The 21,505-nt window shown below is 38.2% G+C and overlaps 1 protein-coding gene across 2 annotated transcripts in view; it reads left to right on the forward strand.

The window, feature by feature from the left end:
* Nucleotides 1–21,505, forward strand: part of CERT1 (ceramide transporter 1) — a 74,913-nt gene that overhangs the window by 25,509 nt on the left and 27,899 nt on the right. For both annotated transcript variants that reach the window (XM_064438248.1, XM_064438249.1), the window contains exons 4-5: nucleotides 19,068–19,175; nucleotides 20,414–20,552. In XM_064438248.1, the coding sequence (XP_064294318.1) occupies nucleotides 19,068–19,175; nucleotides 20,414–20,552 (247 nt within the window). The remainder of the gene's footprint in view (nucleotides 1–19,067; nucleotides 19,176–20,413; nucleotides 20,553–21,505) is intronic.

The raw sequence follows: 21,505 nt of genomic DNA on the forward strand, positions 1-21,505 counted from the left end.
CATCTTGCTGTCCTAATATAATGCTGGACTTGACTTTTATGAATCCAATGCTTTTTCAGTATGTGTAGTTTGTAGTTTCATAGCTATTTGAGATTTTTCAGTTTCTTGCATATTCCTTTCCTCTGTAGTGTTTACACTATTCAAGACGAAGAGCAGTTGTCTCCCTTCTTAAATGGAGAGGGAAATTTTGACACCTCACTTCTAAATAAACAATCAAACCATTTACTGTATCAAAGCAGTATACTATTAAAAAGCATTTGCTTTGTAGTATGCAAATAAATACCATGATCAAGACCAGACAAGGCAAGGAGAACAGCAAAAGGTAATGCAATCTTATAACAATAGCTTGGACTCAAGTTCAAAGTACATAATGAAATCTCAATCATGAGTTACTAGCATTTTATCCAGTGCCACATTCTGTTGTCTTCGTAATACAGCAGCAGCTTCATGGGATGAATATTGTAGGTGTGGAGGTGCATCTGTTCCTACTAACTGTTCCTCCTAAAATACATAGGAGTCTTATCACCAGAAACCTTAGAAAAGTACTCTATGCACATAGATAGGTGTTTGCTATAATTAAAGGTAAAGTAGAAATGTCCAAATCCAGTTTTCAGTCTGGTTATTGTTACTGTTTCTTAAAGAATGTGTGTCCAAATGTCTTGTATCTGTATTTTAAAAATTGAGTGGTTAGTGCTATATCCTATAATTTATATGCAACTTCATAGGAAAAATAAACTGGGAAAATGTACTGCTTCTTAATAACATTGATAGGATCTGGAAAATCGATTTTCTTGTGGCCTGGAAGTTAATCCCAATTCATTTGAATTTGTATGAACAACATGTCAGTGATCCTTAGTTTTAAGTAACTTTTCACCCATCCTTTAATTTTCTTCAGCTCTTGTGGAAGTTTTATATCTGAACACTTGATTTGAGAGCAGAAAGAAGATGGACTTTTATGAGGCAAAATACCCAATTTCACTGAAAAGTTCAGATTTTTGTCTTACTCTGAAATTCTCTGAAGGAACTTTCCTGGTCAGGTTACCAAAACTCAAGCAAAAGTTCCTTGGCAAGCTGTTGTTACCAGATAAAAACTCGGGGTTTTTTGCCAGTTGAAGAACCTAGTTCTCATATCGTAATTTGAATAAAATTGAGAGGAAATTTCCTTTACTAAGCAGTCATTTTTATTAACTTGAGTCTACTGCTATATAAAGTACTTTGTTTTTGAAGCCCTTTGTTGCTTACTGAGTGGGTAGGTAGTTCTGGTAGGCTACTTAATCTGTTTGCTAACAAAAGTATGTTTGTGAGACTTACTGTAGCATGTCACAAGGTTGTTTATCTTTAGAGTATGAAAGATGGACTGAAACTTTGTGACTGCTTCATTGTGCTTCAAACAGAGAAATCACTGATTTAAAATGAATTTTATATTAAATTTGAGTATGAGTAGACTTAGAAAAACTTTCTGCTTAGCAATACCAATGGGTAGCTGGTAGCTGAGAAATGTAAAACATCTAATGTTCAAGCATAAAGGCTGTTAGAATTTGTTGCATTTTTTATCATTGCATTAGCCTTTTCTGCTGAAGTTCCTGAATGCTTGGCAGATTAAATGTTTCAAGTATAGCTTCTAAAATGCTTATTAATCTCCCTGAACCGGAGGAAGAAAAAGTCTAAAACAGTGATAAGACTATCAGTGAGGCAAATGAGGAAATAGTTCATGTGTAACCAGGTGTCCTTTCTTCTACTTAAACGTTTACTTTAAATGTAGTGAGCAGATAATTGACCTGTAAAATATCTGGTTGTAAGGCTGTCTATCATTAGGAAGCTGCTCTGTTCTCCTACCCTAAGAGATGAAGCACGTGATTGGGAAAAGCCAACATGCCTTCACAAGGGCAGATCAACCTTGACAAACCTGGTGGCCTTCTATGACAAAGTGACTTGCCCAGTTGACATGGGGCAGGTGGTGGACATTGTCTACCTGGACTTCTCCAAGGCTTTTGATATGGTTCCCCATGGCCTCCTTCTGGAGAAATTAATGCGTTATGGCCTAGACAAGTGGTCTGCGCAGTGGGTGGGGAATTGGCTGACAGGCCGCACCCAAAAGGTGGTGGTAAATAGCTCCTTTTCAAAGTGTCAACCTGTCACAAGTGGAGTCCCCCACTGTTAACTCTACATCTTCATAAGTGATCTGGGTAACAGGATCAAGTGTAGCCTGATGAAGTTTGCTGATGACACCAAGTTGAGTGGGGAAGTAGACACTCCAGAAGGGAGAGCTGCCCTGCAGGAAGATCTGGATAGGCTGGAAGAGTGGGCCAGCAAGAACCTTATGAATTCCAACAAGGAAAAGTGTAAGATCTTGCACCTGGGAAAACATAATCCAGGAGTGCAGCACAGACTGGGATGCACCTGGCTGGAGAGCAGCTCTGTGGAAAGGGACCTGGGGGTCCTGGTGGACAGAAAGCTCAACATGAGCAAACAGTGTGCTGCTGCGGCCAAGAAGGCCGACAGGATGCTGGGTGGCATCAAAAAGGGCATCACCAGCAGGGAGAAATAAGTCATTATTCCACTCTGCTCAGCGCTTGTCAGGCCACACCTGGAGTACTGGGTACAGTTCTGGCCCCCGCTATAGAAAAAGGATGTGGACAGGCTGGAAGGGGTCCAGAGGAGGGCCACCAAGACGATCAAAGGACTGGAAAGCCTTCATGATCTTTATAAATCTAATTTTTTTGGTATGAGTTTACTGTATTGCTGACAACTAGGCACCGTCAACTAATTTCTAGCAAATGGTATCTGTTCTAATGTTGACGGGTGAATGCTAATTGTAAAGACAATTTTGGTTATTTTAAAATTAAAACTTTCCAATAGTGTAATTTCAGATCTATCATACAGAAGGGAGCAATAGGAATAGTATCTGGTGCCATTTCTCCAGCTACTTCCTCTCCTGGAGTTTAGGTATTTCAGTAATGTGTGATTTTTAAAAAAAAAATTCTCCTCAGCAGCAGTCACTGAAGTGTGAAAAGGAGAACATGAGGCTCCCTAATCTGTTCACTTTTTTGGCATTTCATCCTAACACCAGTTCCTCTGTCCGTAATTCCCCCTCCCCATACCCAGTCACAAATAAGGCTGGCTCAAGTTACAGCAACAGTGCAGATGAACGAAAGCACAGGAGGTACAGGAGCAGGGAGGTACAGGAGCAGGTAAATACTGTTTTACTCTTCATTTCTCAGGTTCATAGTGAGGATTGTAGGAGAGCGGTGATGTGGGCTTGTTTTTCATCTGTTGATATTGGTGGCCTAAGTGTTGGAACAAGTTTCTTAGGTAGTCTTGGTGTCAGCTGTTGTTCCTTGTCAAATTGATTTGGGTTGCCTTGTTCTGTTGCCTGATGCTCTGCAGCACATTAACAAAGTCTGAATTTCTCTGTTGCTACACTTTGGATTGTATAGAATACCCTCTTTCCGTGGTATCGCATGTTGCTTCCGATGCTAGTGCTCCACTCTTGCTGTGGCGTTACAAGGCACTAACTTGCAGCAGCAGTGCAGCTTGCCTGAGAGGAGGCTGAACAGCATTCAGGTATCTGTGTTAAGCTGTAGAAGTTGTTACCTGCTTAACAGTTAAATGTGTAGGCAAGTAGCTGGGGAGTGGGTAGAGACATACGCTTAACGGTGTTGCAAAAATATTGTGTACTAGTTTGAAACTAGAAGACCATGAACTGTTGCTCAAGCTTATGCAGGAACAGATCTGCTCTTGTTGATGTTGTGTCACTGTATGTTGACATAAGGTATGTAACTTAAGTTCTTGTGTAGTCACATTTGACATCTCCCTTCAAAGCTGAATTTGAAGGGTTTGCGAAAATACTCCCTGATAACTGAACAAAAAAATGAAGTCCAAGCATAGTCTTCTGAACTCTGCAGTAATAAGCTTGCTTATTTTGGATTTTGGCCTGAATCTCAGGCTAAGGTGGGAAATACACAGGAGAATGAGACAGCTGTCTCAAGTCCAAGCAGCTTGTCTATCTTTGCAAGTTCATTGGTCTTTATCTGTGAATACTGGCTTTTCATTTTTGCTCTTCAGTGACATCTGACTAGTATATTTATCAGAGGAGAAATAAACTGAAGGGTCCTCCTCAGGAAAGAGTCATGAAGTTCATCCTAGTTCTTCCCCTAATATGAACTAAAGTCATCCTTATTAGATGCACTCTTTCATTATAAGTTAGACTGGTAAGTGTTGTAACATGAGAGGTTGTGGAGTTATTTTAGCCTGTTTCTGCTGTTAAAGGGATTTCTCCTCTTTGCCATCCTCATCTAATCTGAGTTTTCCTGTATAGAGTAGTCTTAGTCACAGTTGGTCTGGAAAGGAGATCCTTCCCTTCATCTTTGCCACACTTAAGATTTCTTGCCTTTCTCTGTTGGCCTGAACAGCTTCCCATTCCTCAGTTGTTGTTTGCGGGGACATATTTTGCAAATCTGTGATACTATGGCTTTCTTCTAAACTTAGTCCTTATCTTTCTTTGAGGTACAGCACCAAAATTAGACTCAGTATTCCTACTGAGAATCTTACAGATATTGTATAGAACATAGGATTATTTTGTGGGTCTTGTTAACTACTGTTTTGCAACACCATGATTTTTTCTTATTTAGCTTGAGAAGCACTAAATCTGATTCATCTCTGGAACTATCTGCAGATTGTTACCCGTCCTGTACTTGTGCAGGACAATATTTCCTATAACCAAGTAAGCCCTGAATGTTGTTTTTCTCCAGTGCACACAAGTGTTAAGGTTTTGCTGCTCTTCTGTTAACCTCAGTCTTTCCAACTCTGCTGTACTGGGTTTTGGTTTTGGTTTCTTCCCAGAAATAATTCTTTGTACTGCATGGGTTGGGTTCAGTTTCTTGAGTGATTGTGCTTCCAGTACTTTCTAGAATGGAGACTGACTCTGTGAAGAAACCGCTAAACGATCTAGCTTATCTTTGTTGATAGCTGAGCTTGCTTGTTGTTCTGTTGGCAATTGCTTATCTGAGTCTGAAGCTGCGTAGATATGTGCACTTAAGAATCTTAAATCTTTATATCCATGAAAGCTGTGATCAGTCTGCCATATGTTCCTAATTAAAGAATTTTCTCCATCTAGTCAGAGCATTTACCGGTAGTCTTCACAATCTTAGTAGAGGTCTTGAACTCTCCTCTCTTTGTGAGAAGGTAAGTGAACTTAGTTGAGATGACTTACTCTTATTTTTCCCATAAATTGGCTAAATAAATGAATTGACTGAAGATTCAAAAGCACATCAAGGTTAAAGCAACTTTTTGATCACTGTATAGCCAGGCTGGTGAACCAGGGTGTTCTGAAATGTCTAAAGAATGCAAAACGGGCAGAGCATTGCCTTGTGGGTGCAACACTATGTGAAAGAAAACACTTTGGAAAGTGCTAACTTGGTATCAGATAGCATGAAAGGCTTGTCACACTACTGCTAAGCTGTTAAGAGTATGTCAGTCAATATTTTTGTAATGCTGTTTAATGAAGGGTGCTGTACATGGCTAAAGTAAACTTGGTGCCAAGTCTAATGCTGAGTCTTCAGGTGACCGGAACTAAGCAACCAGACTCAATATGCAGCTGGCTGTGCAGTAAATAAACAGTGTCATTTCCATAAACAAGTGGTGTTCTAGTAGTAAACTCAAAGGTGTTATTAATTCACTTTGAAAAAAACTGTGGTAGATCATTTTGATAGTGTATACTTTAGTAGAAATAAGGGGAATGTCAATGTTTGTCAGAATGACACACATGGCAGTTCTGGGACTTGAGCTCTCTGTGGCAGAGTGGCAGCATGTTTTTGCACAGTCTTCCTGAAAACAGTACTGTTGTGGAGAGAGACCTGTGTCAAGCTTGATTTCAGTGGTAAATGTCCTTTCAAATCACAGTAAGCTCTTGATATCAAGAGCAGCAAGTACTGAGCTGCAATGTGGAAGGAGTGAGTGGTTAAACAGGTAAAAGTTGACACTTGCCAAACAGATCTGCATGCTGTTTATGCAGAATTATTACTCACCAGCCTAAACAGTACTATGCAGTAACAGTTTAACAGAAAAATCTTGGGTACTCTGTATGCCTCCATCTAGCAAATGCAGTCTTTGCTTTCTAAAAAGATAAGGGGTGGTTTTCTTCAGTGAGGTTTCATTACAGTGAAATTAACTGAGTTGATATTAACAGACCAGAGTTACACCCAAGCCATAGGAAGTAGATGTTGCTCAGCCGCATCAGTGAGGTGCACGAGTAGCAATGCTATATATTCAGTAACATTCAACAGTTAACTTTTTGGCTCTTTTAAGAGAGATGGGCATGCAAACACACCACCTGCAAACACACCACCCTCTCCATGCCCTTCCTGGAAAAGAGATCAGCTGCAGGACCTAATGTGACTTGAAAGACCTGGGGTAATTCTTTTAAAAACACAACAAGACTTGGGGCATCTCCTGCTTTTTAATTCAGTGTTCACCTGACAGTATTGGAAGCTTTTAAGGTAATTCTTCTAATACAGTTTCCACTGCAGGACAACAGAAAGATCCTTTTCTCTCTAAAAACTGATAATGCTTGAAAACATGCATTTGCTACCACTTTAGTGTCATCTAGGTGAATGGACTTAGTGCAGGGGAATGAAAATTCGGGAGTCTTGAGCATACCTGCTTTAAATGGGAGAGGAGGAAGAAAGGTTTAATATTTAATTGCTAATATTTAAATGTCGTATTGATTAGTATGAACACAGGCATCAGAAAGTGTTTGGGTGGGATAAAGAGATGTCCATCTTTCTTCCCCCCCAGTAATCTGAAATAACTTGTGGGGATTTGTGTATTATGTTAGAATTGCTGGTTTAAGCAAACAAATACAGCTGAGGCTGCTCAGCCCATAAGAACTACTTGCCCTGGTGTATGTTATGATGCTGGTAGTGAAACTTGTAGATCTTGTGTAGAAGCTGTGCTTTCAGAGGAAGATTAGATGGATTGCTCAAGTTATTAGTTCTTTACTGGAAAGAAGAAAAGTTTGTTTCTTTAAAACTGAATCAAATATACTCTTTCAAGGAGGAAAACTAAGCTTGGATGTGTCTTATATATCCCATTATTTTAGCACTGTTATCAGCAGGAACTCTTTAATACATATGATATTGCTTGTCAGTTAATGTTACTAAATTTGCTGGGTGCACTTATTGCTGGAAACTGCATTTCCTGAAATAAGGCTTTAGGGGAAGACAAGTGAATTGACAGTTTCAGTTGTCTACACAAGTGTGTGCTACAGCAAGCATAAATGTTGTCACTTCCAAACTGTTCAAACTTCCCTTTCAGGAAAGAAGAAAATAGTTCTTTGTTTTAGCACCCTTTTGCCACTCTTGGGCCTGTGTTCAAACAGCAGCTTTAAATTGCAGCTTTATTAATAAGTAGTTACAGTTAAGACTGTTCAAAGCCTGATGAAAGCTTTCAGTCCCTTCCAGCCCAACACACTTGATTAATTATAAACAATGGATTGTTGCACTTTGACCAGTCCAATCTTTCTTTGCCTGTGTGTTCCAGTTATGTTTCATAACAATCAATTTGGCTTTGAAAATAGATACTATAACTCTGTGAAGAATGTGTCCTTATGGGGTGAAGGCCTGAGTATCTTATTGGGCATGCTCTGAACAGGAGGTGGTACTAGAGATATCTTGCAACCCAGTCATTTTGATTCTATGATAAAACTACATTTATTATATAGCAGCTCAATTCTTCCTTGCTCATGTCATATTTTCTACTCCACAGCAAAAGAATTCCTCATTACTGTCTTGAAATTATCCTTTTTTAACAAAGTGAAGTTTTACTGCCTCAATTTGCTAGTTCTCAGACTTTGTAAATAAAAGATCTGGTTAAACTCTTGTCTCTTTGAAGCTTTGCTTTATCCTTGCACTGTTCAAAGGTGCAGCTTCTACTTATTTCCACTCTTGTTTCTACCTGCCCCCAAATATTTAAGTGAGGTTAAGCAGAAAAAAAGTTTCATGTGTTCAGTGGTATTAGTAGGTTTGGGGAAATCTGTTAGGTAAACCTGCAGTTTTGAATTGTAAAAAGGAAATGCAAAGATAAGCAACAACAGCTATTTAGACTACACTTCCCAAAATCTTCATCAAACAACACAAAGGACTTTGTGCACATGTATCTAATTGATCTTCAGAGACTTACTGCACTGGTTTGTTTTTAATTCTTGAAGAGACCATCGTGGCTGCTAGGCCATGTCTTTGATAGATCTTTGATAGTATTTGATAGATCGAGTGTTCAGCCAGCAATACCAGTCATACATAGCCTCTCTTCTTGGAGTATCCATGTGAGTAGGCAGGGGATACACCTGGAGTAAAACCATGCTCCATTATGTGTTTGGGCTTGGTCATATGAAAAGGAATTCTGCAATATGTGACCTGAGGCTCCAATTAGAAGCAAAACTTGTGTGTCATCTGGCTGGAAAGATTTTCTGCCACCCTTATTGATTTACAGTGTCTCCATATAAAATGCTTCAAGAAAAGTCTTGTTATTTTACACAGGTGATCTGCAAAGTTTTCCTCTACTATCCTAGACTGTGGGAGAGCTTTGAGTCTGGAGTGCTTTCTGTTGAAGGTACCATAGCTTCACTGCCATTTTTATGGCTGCCACTTTGTCGTGCTTAATATGCAGATCTGTCTGAATATGTAGATCTGGTGGCAGAATATGCATTTTCATCACTGCTGCAGAATGGACAGGGAAAACCTTGCCTAACCTACCATCAGGTGGGAGTCTCTCTCCTCTCACTTAGCAATGGATTGAAGTCAGCTTTTAATGTGTTGCAATTCAAAGTAGGTAACAGCAAGAGTATGGCCATTCTCCATAAATCTTACACCAGTCCGTTATACTCTGGTGTCTGCAGGTGATAGCATCAGTGTTTTGTTTGTGACCTTAACATGTGGGTGGCTTTCTTCTGGTGAATTCTTCAGGGATATACCTCTCTGAGGGAGCCAGCGATGGGATTGGACTTCAGCAGTAAGTAAAGAATATATGGGTCTAAGAACTAATTTATTCTGAGGACACACATATTGAATGTGTTTCTGCATTTGCCTGGACTCTTCGTACTACAGTGTGCAGTTAAGGTACAAGTTATCACAGAAAGTGGTCCTACAGCTTGTACAGAACACAGTGGTGCTGTAACGGAACAAGACAGTTTAGCTACTATAGAAGGCTGAGTTAAAATACAGTACTGAACTGCTTGTTTTATCAGTAGTACACTAGTCTTTAGCTAATGCTTATTGCAGGGAGTGTGTTGTGTTGGTATCCAGCACTGCGCTGGCATCCTTTGTCTTGTTCATACTTTTTTATCCCTCTAGAAAGCAATAAGAACAAAGAAGGTGGCCCACAGCTTGATGTACAACCTAATGATGGCCAACAGTATTATAATCCTGTATAAAACCGGTGATAACGCTTATCTTCGAAGTCCTGATCAATCCTTTGGCTTGTGTCCTTGTGGTGCACTAGAAGCAGCTTTTTGTGAACTGTTTTTCCACCAGTTCACAGGTTTTCCTTTAAGGGCAAGGTAGGTCAGCTTATTGTAGAGACATGTGCTGTGCTTGAAGTTAGTTTTCCTATTGTCTTGCACAGAGGGTGTTGGCTTTCAGCAAATAAAAAGTCTGTTTCTTTTTGCATGAATGAGTAATGATAGTGGGGGGGTGTTTTTTGTACTGGCAGATGAACTTGAATTTAATGTTTGCTGATACTGTGTGTAATGTCAGATAACATTTTAATTATCAAAGATCAGCTTTCTGAAAGTTGCATTGCATAAAACAGTTCTAGAAACTCCTAAGCCTGCTTAGACTGAAGTGTTATGGATAACTTATTTTAAGTGAAATGTCTCTGTATTGCTACTGCATGACTCTTAATGGGCTTGGAAGGGTTTAACTAGAATTTTGGTTCTTCTGATGCTTCTCAAAGTGCTCATGCATACAGGGAAAACTAGTTTGAGAACCTACATAATGCATACTCTGTACATGAAGAAACCCTGTGCCTGTTCATCTGGCTGGTATATAAAACTCCTTTTCATGATGAGCTGTATGTTTGACAGCTGTAGATGAATGACAGCAGTTGAATGTGAAGTTTTTTACTCAGACATGGTACTTCAGACAGATGTGCCCACTGTATGTCATATATTGACCATTCTTTTTTTAAAAAGCTGAATTACATTGAGCCAAACTACTTAATGTTAGATGAAGTTTTAAGAAAGCTGTGCCTAAACATTTGTCAGTGTTTAATTTGGTGCTAATGACTTTGGACAATCTTAACTGGATATTAAAGTGGTGTTAGATGGTTTGCTGTTTTGGACTGGCTAAGAGTTGTGACTTCAGAATAGTTTCATTAGTCTCTATTAAAACTTATAATTTGCTGTCATTCTTTCAGGAACTGATGTCATTGTTATTTCTTACATACTGTGTGGAAAACTTTATCCTCATTTAGCAATGTGTCTCAAATGTAATTATAAAGGCTAAAGGTAAAACTGCTATGTTTTTATTGTCTGCCAAGGAAAGCAGGTTTATCTGCACAGGGACCGAAGCAGGAACAGGATAAGGGTTACTGTTGGGCTTTGACCAATAGTAACCTTTAGATGGGTGTGTTTCCTTTTTGCTGTTTCCCTCTAGTGGTCACACAGGATATTGACTTGGTGAGGTTAAATGAACTGGCATTTTTTTAAATGCTTATGCGTAAATAAACTAACACAGAAGTAATATGGGGTGTATTAAAACTTAATTTGCCCAGTCCTGACCTGTTAGAATGCAGTGTATCGTGGTATCCTGTGATGGGAGGACATAATCTCATGCTGCAAGTTGGTGATGAACAAGCTTTTGGAAATGATCGGAATGTTATCCTTTTGGATATCCAAATGTGCCCTTTACTTGAAACTCAATCATACAGAGCTCGTAGCATAATCTAAATTTGCTTCTAAAGCTTAAGTTGGGAACTGCACTATATGCATGTCTCTGCCTTTGTGTCTGTAACTAGGTCTTATGTCTGAACAGTTGCAGTGTTAAGATAATTTCACTTCAGCATTTTGTTTTTATCATTTTAGACTTGTTCTTGACCAACATACTAACATCAGAATTATAGAACCAGGTAGTGTTAGTCTTTGTAAACCAATTGATGTTTTCATTTAACTTCTTAAAAATGTTGGTACATCCATTGTGTATCAGGTGGTTGACTTAAGATCTTGCAAATGTTTCTTATCATGTAAGCTCTTTTCTGCTTGTCATGCAGAAAAGTAGGTTTGCTGTTTATATAGTTATCCTTTCAGAACTTTATAATCGATAACTTCCTCTTTAGTGTGTTTATCTTTTGTAAAAACATAAATTACCTTTGGACAAAATTATTAGTTAGTTAGAAATAACTAGATCTGCCTAGTCTAAGCTTAAGATCCAGAATCTTTATGTTGCCAAACTGACGTATGGTTGGAGACAGGCATAAAGCCTCTACTAATGACAGGATTCTGTGTGCATAGAGAGCTTTTAAACCAGACTGGGCTTCATTTCTAAACAAACATAATTTTGACACAAATAGAAGGACTGTTCTTATGCAACTTAAACACTGGACAACTTCAGGAATCTGAAATTATATCAGGAACATGACAAAAAGGTCAATGTCCTGCAGAGCTCCTCATTTTGCATAACTTTTTTCCTCAACTGTGTAATGGGTGCAGTGAGTCTGCCTTGGTTTTGAGGGAAGTGGGTGTTGAGACCTGATTAAAAAAAGGGCTGCAGCAAGAAGGAAATAAAAATAGGGAATAGCTTTTGAAAGTAAACTGTTTTAAATTTGTGAGGGTGTGAGATGCAAAAAAAATACTATGTTGAAAGTAAACTCTATTTCAGCACCTTTACCCAAATTAGTGTTGTAAGATTGCAGTTCAGACTGAATGCATTCTCATAGTTTTCCTTTGGGTAATCAATTTTTCTTAAATCCTCTGACAGACATAATATGGACTTTTCCATCTTTGACAATTCTAACTTTCTTTGTCCTCCAGTGCTTACTACCTATTGTATATTCTGGGGTATGCTGAGTGTTTAATAGAGATTTCTGTTTTGATGGCTAGGTCAATGTGTGAGGATTGAGTGGAGGGGAAAAAATCTGTTTGTTTGTAGCAGTGACAAGGTAACTGTTAAAGGCACTATGTGACCAAGAGATTTAATGTTCTTTGTTTTTTGCAGAAGCATCTGCTTTGATAGCTTTTTTGCTTATTGGTAAGCCTGATGATGGATTTATTCTGTGTTGCTGTAAAGCTTTTCATAGTGTTATTTCTTACTGTGCAAGTACTTTGGCTGCACCTGTCCTTTTAATCCTAGGGTTTCCTGATACAAAAATGTTTCTTCTGAATAAGTGAAGTGTGTAGGCTTCTCAATTCCAGGACCAAAACTGTCTCAGATTTGCAAAAAGTAACTTTACACGTAAGTGGAAAATAAAAACCAACCAACTTTGCTGTTAAACCATGGTGTCTCCTCTAAGATCAGATTATGGTCTTTAGCCCAAGATTCTTAGCATAACATTGATTGTGGATGTGTTTTTCCACTTCAACACAGATGTGATATTAATATAATACTTTAAGGTAGTGAAGATGTTAAAAACCAACCAGGTGGAGTAAGAGGCAATCGTTCCTTCCCTGCCACTTGGAAGGATAAGTAAGATATTGCCCAGATGTCTGTTAACTGTGAGGGTGGTGTGTGGGTTGGTGCTGGTGGCTGTGGGTATGGGCTGGGTTATCCCTGGTGGCGCGGGCTTTCCCCCCACCTAGTGGGCACTCCCTGGAGGAGCACTCCGAGGCCGGCTCACGGGCTCCTGCAGTGGGTTTCCCTGCTGCCTCCTGGCTCATCTGCCTGCTAGCAGTAGCGCATTGACCCTGGCAACGCTGCCTTTTGAATTTTATACCTAACGATGATGTAATATTTAATATAACCATGAAATGCAACTTAACTATTATGTAATTGCGTATAACTATTAAAGAACGGCATGGTAAGTGCTTTCAGTTAGGTTCAGAGCTATTCTTATTTTTAAAGGCACAGTTGTGCAAGGACTATCCTTAAACCAAGATCAAGCAGGATGTAGTTGAATGAACTAATTATTTGAAATCTATTACTATTCCCGCTAGCTTTCAAAGCATTAAAGCAAGTAAGAACACTTAGGTTAGTGCAGTGGGGGCTGAGGCCAGAACATCATTGCTTTTCCTGACAGTGTCTGTAGCAGAATGGAGATTTCTAGTTCTTGCATAGCTCTCCAGTTCTTACTTGTCCATCTCCTGACAGCATAGATTCACAGGAGGGACAAATGTAGGCCTCTTCCAGTCTTGCTATAGCCTTGTGGCCCAGTGATACAAGCTGCTTTAGTTTTATTGCTAAGTCAATATACAGAAGATGCAGTTATTGTCAGCTTGGGTTTTGGTACTTCTGCTCAGAGAGGAGTTTTATTCTGCAAATTACACTTTGGCACGGTGCTCCCCAAGCCTGATGAGCGGGATGGTAAAGGTGTTCTGTTGCTCACCTTCTCTGTGGGCTCTTGGGTGTCTTCCTCAGCATCCTGGCTGTTCTTCATTCTGCTTTTGGAGTGCATGCTTCTCCCTTTTCACCTTTGGGGAATCCTAGTGTTTAAAGGTATTGAATAATATTTGGTGAGTAGTTTCCCTGTGTACATTAATAGTTAAAAGAGTTATTGGAAAAACAGTACACATCCATGTAATGAAACATGGGTGTGAACTGTGTGGATAAAGATTATCAAAGGCCAGTCATTTGCTTTTGGTTGCCTCCTTATCAACCTGTGTTCTATTCTCTCTACAATGATCTGTGTTAATACCACTTCTTGGCCCTTCCTCTCTCTTTAGAAAGCAGTTCCAGGACTAGTTAGACTGTGTACTATTATAGCTCATGCAGCTGTTAGAGGCTTATTGTCTGCAGGCAACACATGGTGACTTACCAAAAGCATATGGAGTTGTTGCTTAGATTGGACAAGTGAGTACAGCAGTTAGAATAATCTTAGGGCTATATTGCCATAGTTTCTATTTTTTCAGTTGTCTTATTATACATATTTTTAAACTTGGAATTCCTCTTTTTTCCTCCTGTGCATGTAGTGTGCATATTTACTATGGGGTGATAACATTTATTACTGTTGGAGGAAAAAATATTTCTACATTTCTTTACCTGTTTTTGCAGTTGCATAGAAAGTTCCTGTTAGAAGCTTTTTTGTTTTCTAAGTAGTCTCCTGCACTCTGCTCAGGAGGGCTGTAGGCAGGGGAATCATCATCATCCAGCTCTTATGACCTGGATTGTAAAATTCCTGTCTCTGGCTTCCTGCTAATAACTACCCCATTTTTGAAACTTTAAATTTCCATTGTCAGCTGCTATGGAACAATCGAAAAATCAGATCTACAGACACATGTTAATTGCATCTTTAACTTCAGTCCTCAGAAGTGCATCCCAGACCGCCCTACCTGTAGTGCCTGTGGTGTCTGCAGCTATCCCTAGGTAGCCCTTCCTTGGCTCATCCTAGCAGTGCCCCTGCTAGTTCTTCAAGTATATGTTGAAACAAATGCAGCAAGTCTGAAAATTACCATAGAACATAGATGTTTTACAGAGCTTGTCTGCTTAGTCTCCAAGTCTTTCATAATACATTCCAACTCTTTCATTTTGCATATTTACTTCTGTGTTCCTGTTATTCATAAGATACTGTGGTTTGGTCTCTTGGATGTCTTAGTAGGATTTTTCACAGATACTGCAGAGAACATGATTAGAGTCACTAATGTCTGTTTCATCACCTCCTAGGGTGAGTCATATGCCTTAAAGGGAGGAGCTGCTTGCTGCTGTGTTATGTAAAAAAATAAATAATTTATAATATTAACTGAAAATACCTGCCTTGGTGGACAAACATACACTGAAGTGCTTGATGGGCACTAAACTGAGACATAATCAAAATAATTCCATGAAGACATGGGAGAATAATTTGCTTTATTTGATTTTTTTAAGTGGGGGAGCTTTCCTGTGAGTCTGTGTTTTGCTTGAGAGTAATATTGACCCACTTTAGGAAATCCTTAACAGGCGGATCAGTGAGAGCTGTAATGGAGGTCTGCAATATGATGCTGCAAACACTTAGCTATTTCACCAAAAGCAGCTTTTCTGACGTACTGCCTTGTTGCCAATACCAGTACCTGCTCCAGTAAAGAATCACATGAAGCTTTGGATCATGTGGCTCTTCCATCTCATCTATCACAACGAAAACGCATTTTGAAAGGATTAATGGATTTTGTGCACCGCCTTAGAAAGCTGAAGGTGTTGCAGTGTACTAACAAATGCCAGTTTTAGTCTAGCTTTGAAGCTATGATGCATGCATGGAATTTCAAAGAACTGTATCTGTATACTGAGCATGGTAATTTAGCATTAGTGCTTGATGGTATGGATTGATAAAATTTCTGCAAGTTATTTTGTTTTCAAGCAGAGACTGTTAGCTTCTATCATATGGATTCTACCTGCATTTTCAATTTTTATCTTGGGAAATTAGATGTGTAAACAGAAGAAGCTTGTGTCGACATTCCTCTTCTCAATGTAATTGAGTATTTCTGCAGTGAATGGTTAATGATGATATGCTTTGCAAGACATAAATGCGGCAGTGACCTGCTCTCATTTAGATGTTGCGGTAGTAGAATGGTGGGGCTTTGCATGATGCATGCTTTCTTTGTGTTAAGCTGCTTGCATGTGCCTGCTGTGAGCTGGGTGGCTTCTCTCTGCATCGGCACTATAGGAATACTTATTTTCTGTTTCTTCTGACGATTATGTATTCTTGATATAACTTTTTTTACCCCCTTCACTATAAAAACAGTATTGTCAGAGGCACTTTCGTGAATATAAGCTGCAAATGCACATGCTTTGGATTCATGTTGTGTACTGTTCCATGTGCTGAATTTGTTCCTTGCGTGCAAATAGTTAAAACTGCCCAAATGCTTTTTATGTAGCACTTTTTTATTGGTGGCATTTGTAGGCTGATAGCTGCATACAGCTGATAGCTGTATATGCTGTCCTGTATCCAATTCTGAAGAGTTGGATAAACCAATGGAATTATTAATCACAAGCATAAAAGACAGTCTAAATATACTGCTGGAAGGGTACCCTAAAAAAAATCAAGCTTACGCATTGATATGGAAAGAAGTTGTTTGTTTCACCCTCAGCATTTATTTTGTGGACTAAATTAACTGAGCATTGATTGTATGGATAACACTGGAAGAAAAGGATTTAATTCAAATGTAGGATATAAGTATGAGATTTTCTGCTTTTAAGATTACAGCTATTGTTAAGTGCTAGAGTAGTACTATTAAGATGTGTCTTTGATTAAATTTGCATATACAGAAATTCAGAAACTTTACTTCCTAAGCTTAAATTCAGGTTTTTACATTGATGTGTCTTTCTCACTTAATGGAGAAAGCAATCAGAAGACATTTGCTGTCCTTAGTTAAAATGGTCTGACGTCAGTGCAATAGATATTTTGGCTACATTTTAAAGTTGATCTATTCATTAAATTATATCCTATTGAAATGAAATTTTACCTTAGAAAGATCGGGTGTGTACAACTTACAGAGAGAATAGAATGAGTCCCCACTGTCAAACTGACTGTAGAAAAGCACATTCAGAGTAATCTTAATATTTGTTGCATATGATTAAACACTAAAGTTACCAGTAAAACAGTGGAGGTTTTTATAGATTTACATTTAGAGGAAATATTAAAAGAAATGTTTCATGCTTCAGTGTTGTGTGACTCATAAAATGCTCTGCCCAAAACTCTTACTTGTCCTTTTAAATATGTTTTTAATCCTTTACCTACTTCATTTTCACTTGTCAAGACTTTGGAGGATTTAAAGTCCGTAAGAAAGCCAAAAGCCCTTACTTGAGTATTTGCAAAAAACCCAATCAAAGCTTCATTATTTGGTTCCTGTTATACTTAAAATTACAGCCCAGTGAATTAAGGTACAGTGTTTGCACTGAATTGCATTGGAACTCAAAATGTGGTCCAACATCCCAAATACATTACCAAAGCCTGGGTATACTGCCTAATACTTGAACTGACATGCTTAAAATGCCCTGCATATCCAAAGCAAATGTTTTAACAAAAAGCCTATTCCAATAGATACTTTAAAGTCAAGCTTTAAAACCAGTAGTAGGACTAATTCTTTAAAAATTGATCTTCTAGCACTTCGCTTGTAGCTATTTTCCTAGGACTCTTGCTCAGTATGAAATAGCTTAAATTTCTGCTATAAATTATACATTTACTAAATTAATACATCCTTATAGTATGACTTAAGGACTGTCCTGTATTCTATCACTTTGCTTTAAGCTGTCATTAAACATAAACTCCTATTTCTGCTACTTCAGAGAAGTTGCAGTATTTCTGATTTTTTTGTTAAATTAAGCAATGAACTCAAGATATGCCTTATTAAATCTTTTGAATTTACAAGTGCCCTTTTTTATTTTAAGTTGATGATCACTTTAGCCTTCTTCCACCAAGACTTTTAGAGTATCTTTTTTCTAACTACACTTGCATTTCTTGGTCATGTTAATTTTTCAGCTCCACTTCTAATTTTGATACTCATTCTGTTTCTCTTCTGCTTCCTCAATGCTTTCTTGTCTTCTACCTTGTCCTTCAAGTAGGCCAGAGAGAAACTGACTCTTGGTCTTGGGTACTTCTTGCTTGGTTTCACTGGATAATCTCAATCAGTTGTGTTCATTCAGGAATTATTTTGACAGCTCTGGGACTCTTATTTTTCTTTTCAGTATACCTTAATTTCTCTAAAACTGTTTCTCTGCCACTGCTCCTTTGTAACGCAAATAGACATACTTTGTCCTGCACATTGCAGTGTTGTCCAAATCCTCCTGTTTTAACCACCACTTCAAACAACTTATTGTCTTTTCTCATTGGTTTTAATACTCTGAGTTCATTTGCATCTTAATTATCTGTACTTTCCTGCCTTCCCAAAGCCTATGCAGTTTCCAATTTTTACTTAAGTACAACACTAGAATTTCTTCATTGCTTCTTGTTTGTTCTATATCATTTGGTTTGCCTCCCCTTCTCCCTGTCCCCTCTGAATTTCTAAGCTACTGCAGAATCTCTTATTTCTGCAAAAGTCCTTCACCATGTTGTCACTGTCTACTTGATCAACCTCATCTATGAACAGTATTTCAAGTATTACTCTGAATCATCTATTAATTTCTTACATTCTTTTTCAGGTTTCTTTTCTCCTTTGTCATGCACACCCCATTTACATAAACATTTAGGGTAATGTTTTTCTTCCATTTCCTCAGTATCTGCTTCTGTTTGATTTGTGAGGAAATTTGTCAAACTTGATATTTTTAGATCCTTTTTATGTTATTTTAATCAAGAGTTTTTTCTTTTTTCATTATTTGATTAGTTACTATTATTGTCTTCTGTAATTCTCCATCTTACTTTTAGTATCTTACCTTGCTTTACGTAGAATTCTTGTTTCTTTGTAAAAAATAATTTCAGTTGAGTGTGAAGAATTTTGCTAAAGAAGATTAGGACAAGGAAAAAACAAAACTTGAGATAGCAGTAATTGTTTTTTTGTTGCTTTTAAAAATAAAATGGCACTATTTGAATTACTGGAAGGATTGACTAAGGCTGATTGTCTTCAAACTAAATGATGTTAATCCCCTGGTTATAGTAGAGTACTGCAGGTTTTTGAATGCTATGTGACAATTTTTGATATGGGTTACATAAACCAAAACACTGTGCCTATTTTGAACCCTTAAGCATATGGTGCCTGTTTCTTTTGGAAGCACATAATAGGTTGTAAGTAACTAATTTTTTTACAGATCATTTTGATAACAAGTAGATTAATAGTAATTTTTCAGATGCTGCATCAACATCATAAATAGGCAGGCACAATTTGAGTTATTAAGCCCCTGCTGCTTCCTGACAAGTAACAAGTGGACTGCTTTCAGAGGAAATAACATTAATCTTCCTTTCATGATTTTTTTTATTGAAAGCCTCAGCACTCTAGTTTTGTGTGTGGTTTGTTTTCTTAGACTGAATCAGGCTATGGATCAGAGTCAAGTCTACGACGCCATGGCTCCATGGTGTCTCTTGTTTCTGGAGCAAGTGGATACTCTGCAACATCCACCTCTTCATTCAAGGTAAGTGTATAAAGTTTTCATAGTATTTGTGCATAAATAAAACATGCAAGGAATACCTTTTATGGTATTTCTTGTTATGGTAAGAAAACTTTTGTGAAGACTCATTCCCACAATTACAGGAAAAAATACAAAATATTTGGTTTACTGTAAGTGTAGTAATTCATCATATGATGATGAACAGATCACACAGAAAGCTGTCTCATGCCTCTGTGCAGTTGTCCATTTTAAATTGTGGTGTCATCTTCCAATGGCAAGAAAATCAAACCTGTGGGAGCATTTATTACCCATTCCAAGTTTAATCCTCTGAATATCTGTGCCTCTGAAAAGAAATGTTGATTCTGTGACTTAATACCTTTGATGAATATTAACAAATGATGGCTTTCCTTGTCTTATGCACAGAAATATTAACATGAACTTGGGTGGGTTTACTTCTGGGAGAGCAGAATAGGAGCAACACAAAGTGAGGTAAAGGTTGGAACAAAGATCTTAAACTAGAGCTGACTGTTTTCGGGCAAATAGGTATAAAGTTGGTAGCATGCAAGATTGCATTTTTAATAAGTTTTTGTTGAATGCTCTAAAGTAGCAAGTGCAGTCAAGAGGAAAAATTAAGACCAGTGGACAAACTGAGTAAGGAACACTTGTTAGTTTCTTACAATCATAGAATGGTTTGGGTTGGAAGAGACCTTAAAGATTATCTAGTTCCAAACCCCCTGCCATGGGCAGGGACCCCTTCCACTAGATCAGGTTGCTCAAAGACCCATCCAATCTGGCCTTGAACACTTCCAGGCTTGGGATGTCCACACCTTCTCTGGGCAACCTGAGCCAGTCCTCACCAACTTCATAGTAAAGTTCTACCTTAAATCTAATGTAAACCTACCCTCTTTCAGTTTAAAGCCATTACCCCATGTCCTATTGCTACATACGCTTGCAATAAGTCCCTCTCCAGCTTTCTTGTAGGCCCCATTCAGGTACTGGAAGGCTGCTATAAGGTGTCCCCAAAGCCTTCTCTTCCCTGTCCTTATAGCAGAGGTGCTCCAGCCCTTGTATCATCTTCGTTACCCTCCTCTGGACTCAGTCTTCTGACATTAACAGTATTTCGTAGCTGCTGATAACTAAAATGTCCTTAGTATACCTGAATTTGTTTTCTTAGCTGCAGAAATCCAATTTTTTTTGTTTACGCAGTGAACTATTGCTGAGTATGTAGAAGCATTTCAGACTTTTTCCTCTTGTATTTTCAGAAGGGCCATAGCTTACGTGAGAAGCTTGCAGAAATGGAAACCTTTAGAGACATCTTGTGTAGACAAGTTGATACTTTACAGAAATACTTTGATGCCTGTGCAGATGCAGTGTCCAAAGATGAACTCCAGAGGGATAAAGGTAAAAGTCTAATTGAAAACTCTTATCTCCATAGAATTTAGCTTTTTACACAGTAACATCCCTTGAAACAGTTACTATAGCGTTTGTTAACATATACATAAAATATGTATCTTAAATTTACTCTTTAGTATAGGGATCAATCATAGATATTTCTGCATAAACAGTGTTAACTACTTTTACTTCAGAGGTTGGATTCCCATAAAAATCTGCTTACCTTAATATTTTTAAGATGTAGCTGTCAGCTGTACAAAACAAATATTCTTTTAAGCATTTGATGTTATAGAACAATAATTGTTTACCCTCATAAGATTCGTTCAAGTTAATTTATCACTGTTTCTTACCTTTAATTTTGAAAAACCAATTGGATATTAGTTTTGATAGAAGCAATACATTCTTTTAAAAAGGCAAAGTTGCTGCCATAATGAGTGCTCTTGAGATGTATTGGCTGGAACTAGAGCACTGAGTGCATACTTGAGGGCCTTGTAGACTCAGGTATGGATGTGTAGATATCTCTGAACTGCTTGTCTGAGAGCATAGCTTGTTGCTGTATCCATGCAGTCTCCTGAGGTGTTTATATTCACCCCAGAGTTTGTTCTGGCAGCCTGAAACATTTAGTAGTAAGGAAATGGTAGATAAGTACAATGCCTTTTCTTTGCAACCTTTCTAGTGTAGAGAGTAGATAGCTGCTGAATCATGGCTCCCTGCTTATCCAGTTGTAACACCAAAATAATGTTCTTACCGTAGAATTAAGTGCTAAACTTCAACACTGAGCCAATGTAAATCTCCTGATGGTTTCTGACAGTAATGTTGATAGTAGTCTCAGGTAAAAAAAAAAGGGGGGGTTCATGGCTTGTTATAGGAAAAAATCTTAAATGCTGCTTAGCTGTGAAGATGCTCTTAATTCTTTATTGCACACTAAAGAATTGGAAATGCTTTCTCACTCCCATAACACA

This window comes from Phalacrocorax carbo, chromosome Z (genome assembly GCF_963921805.1).
Source record: "Phalacrocorax carbo chromosome Z, bPhaCar2.1, whole genome shotgun sequence".
NCBI lineage: Eukaryota > Metazoa > Chordata > Aves > Suliformes > Phalacrocoracidae > Phalacrocorax > Phalacrocorax carbo.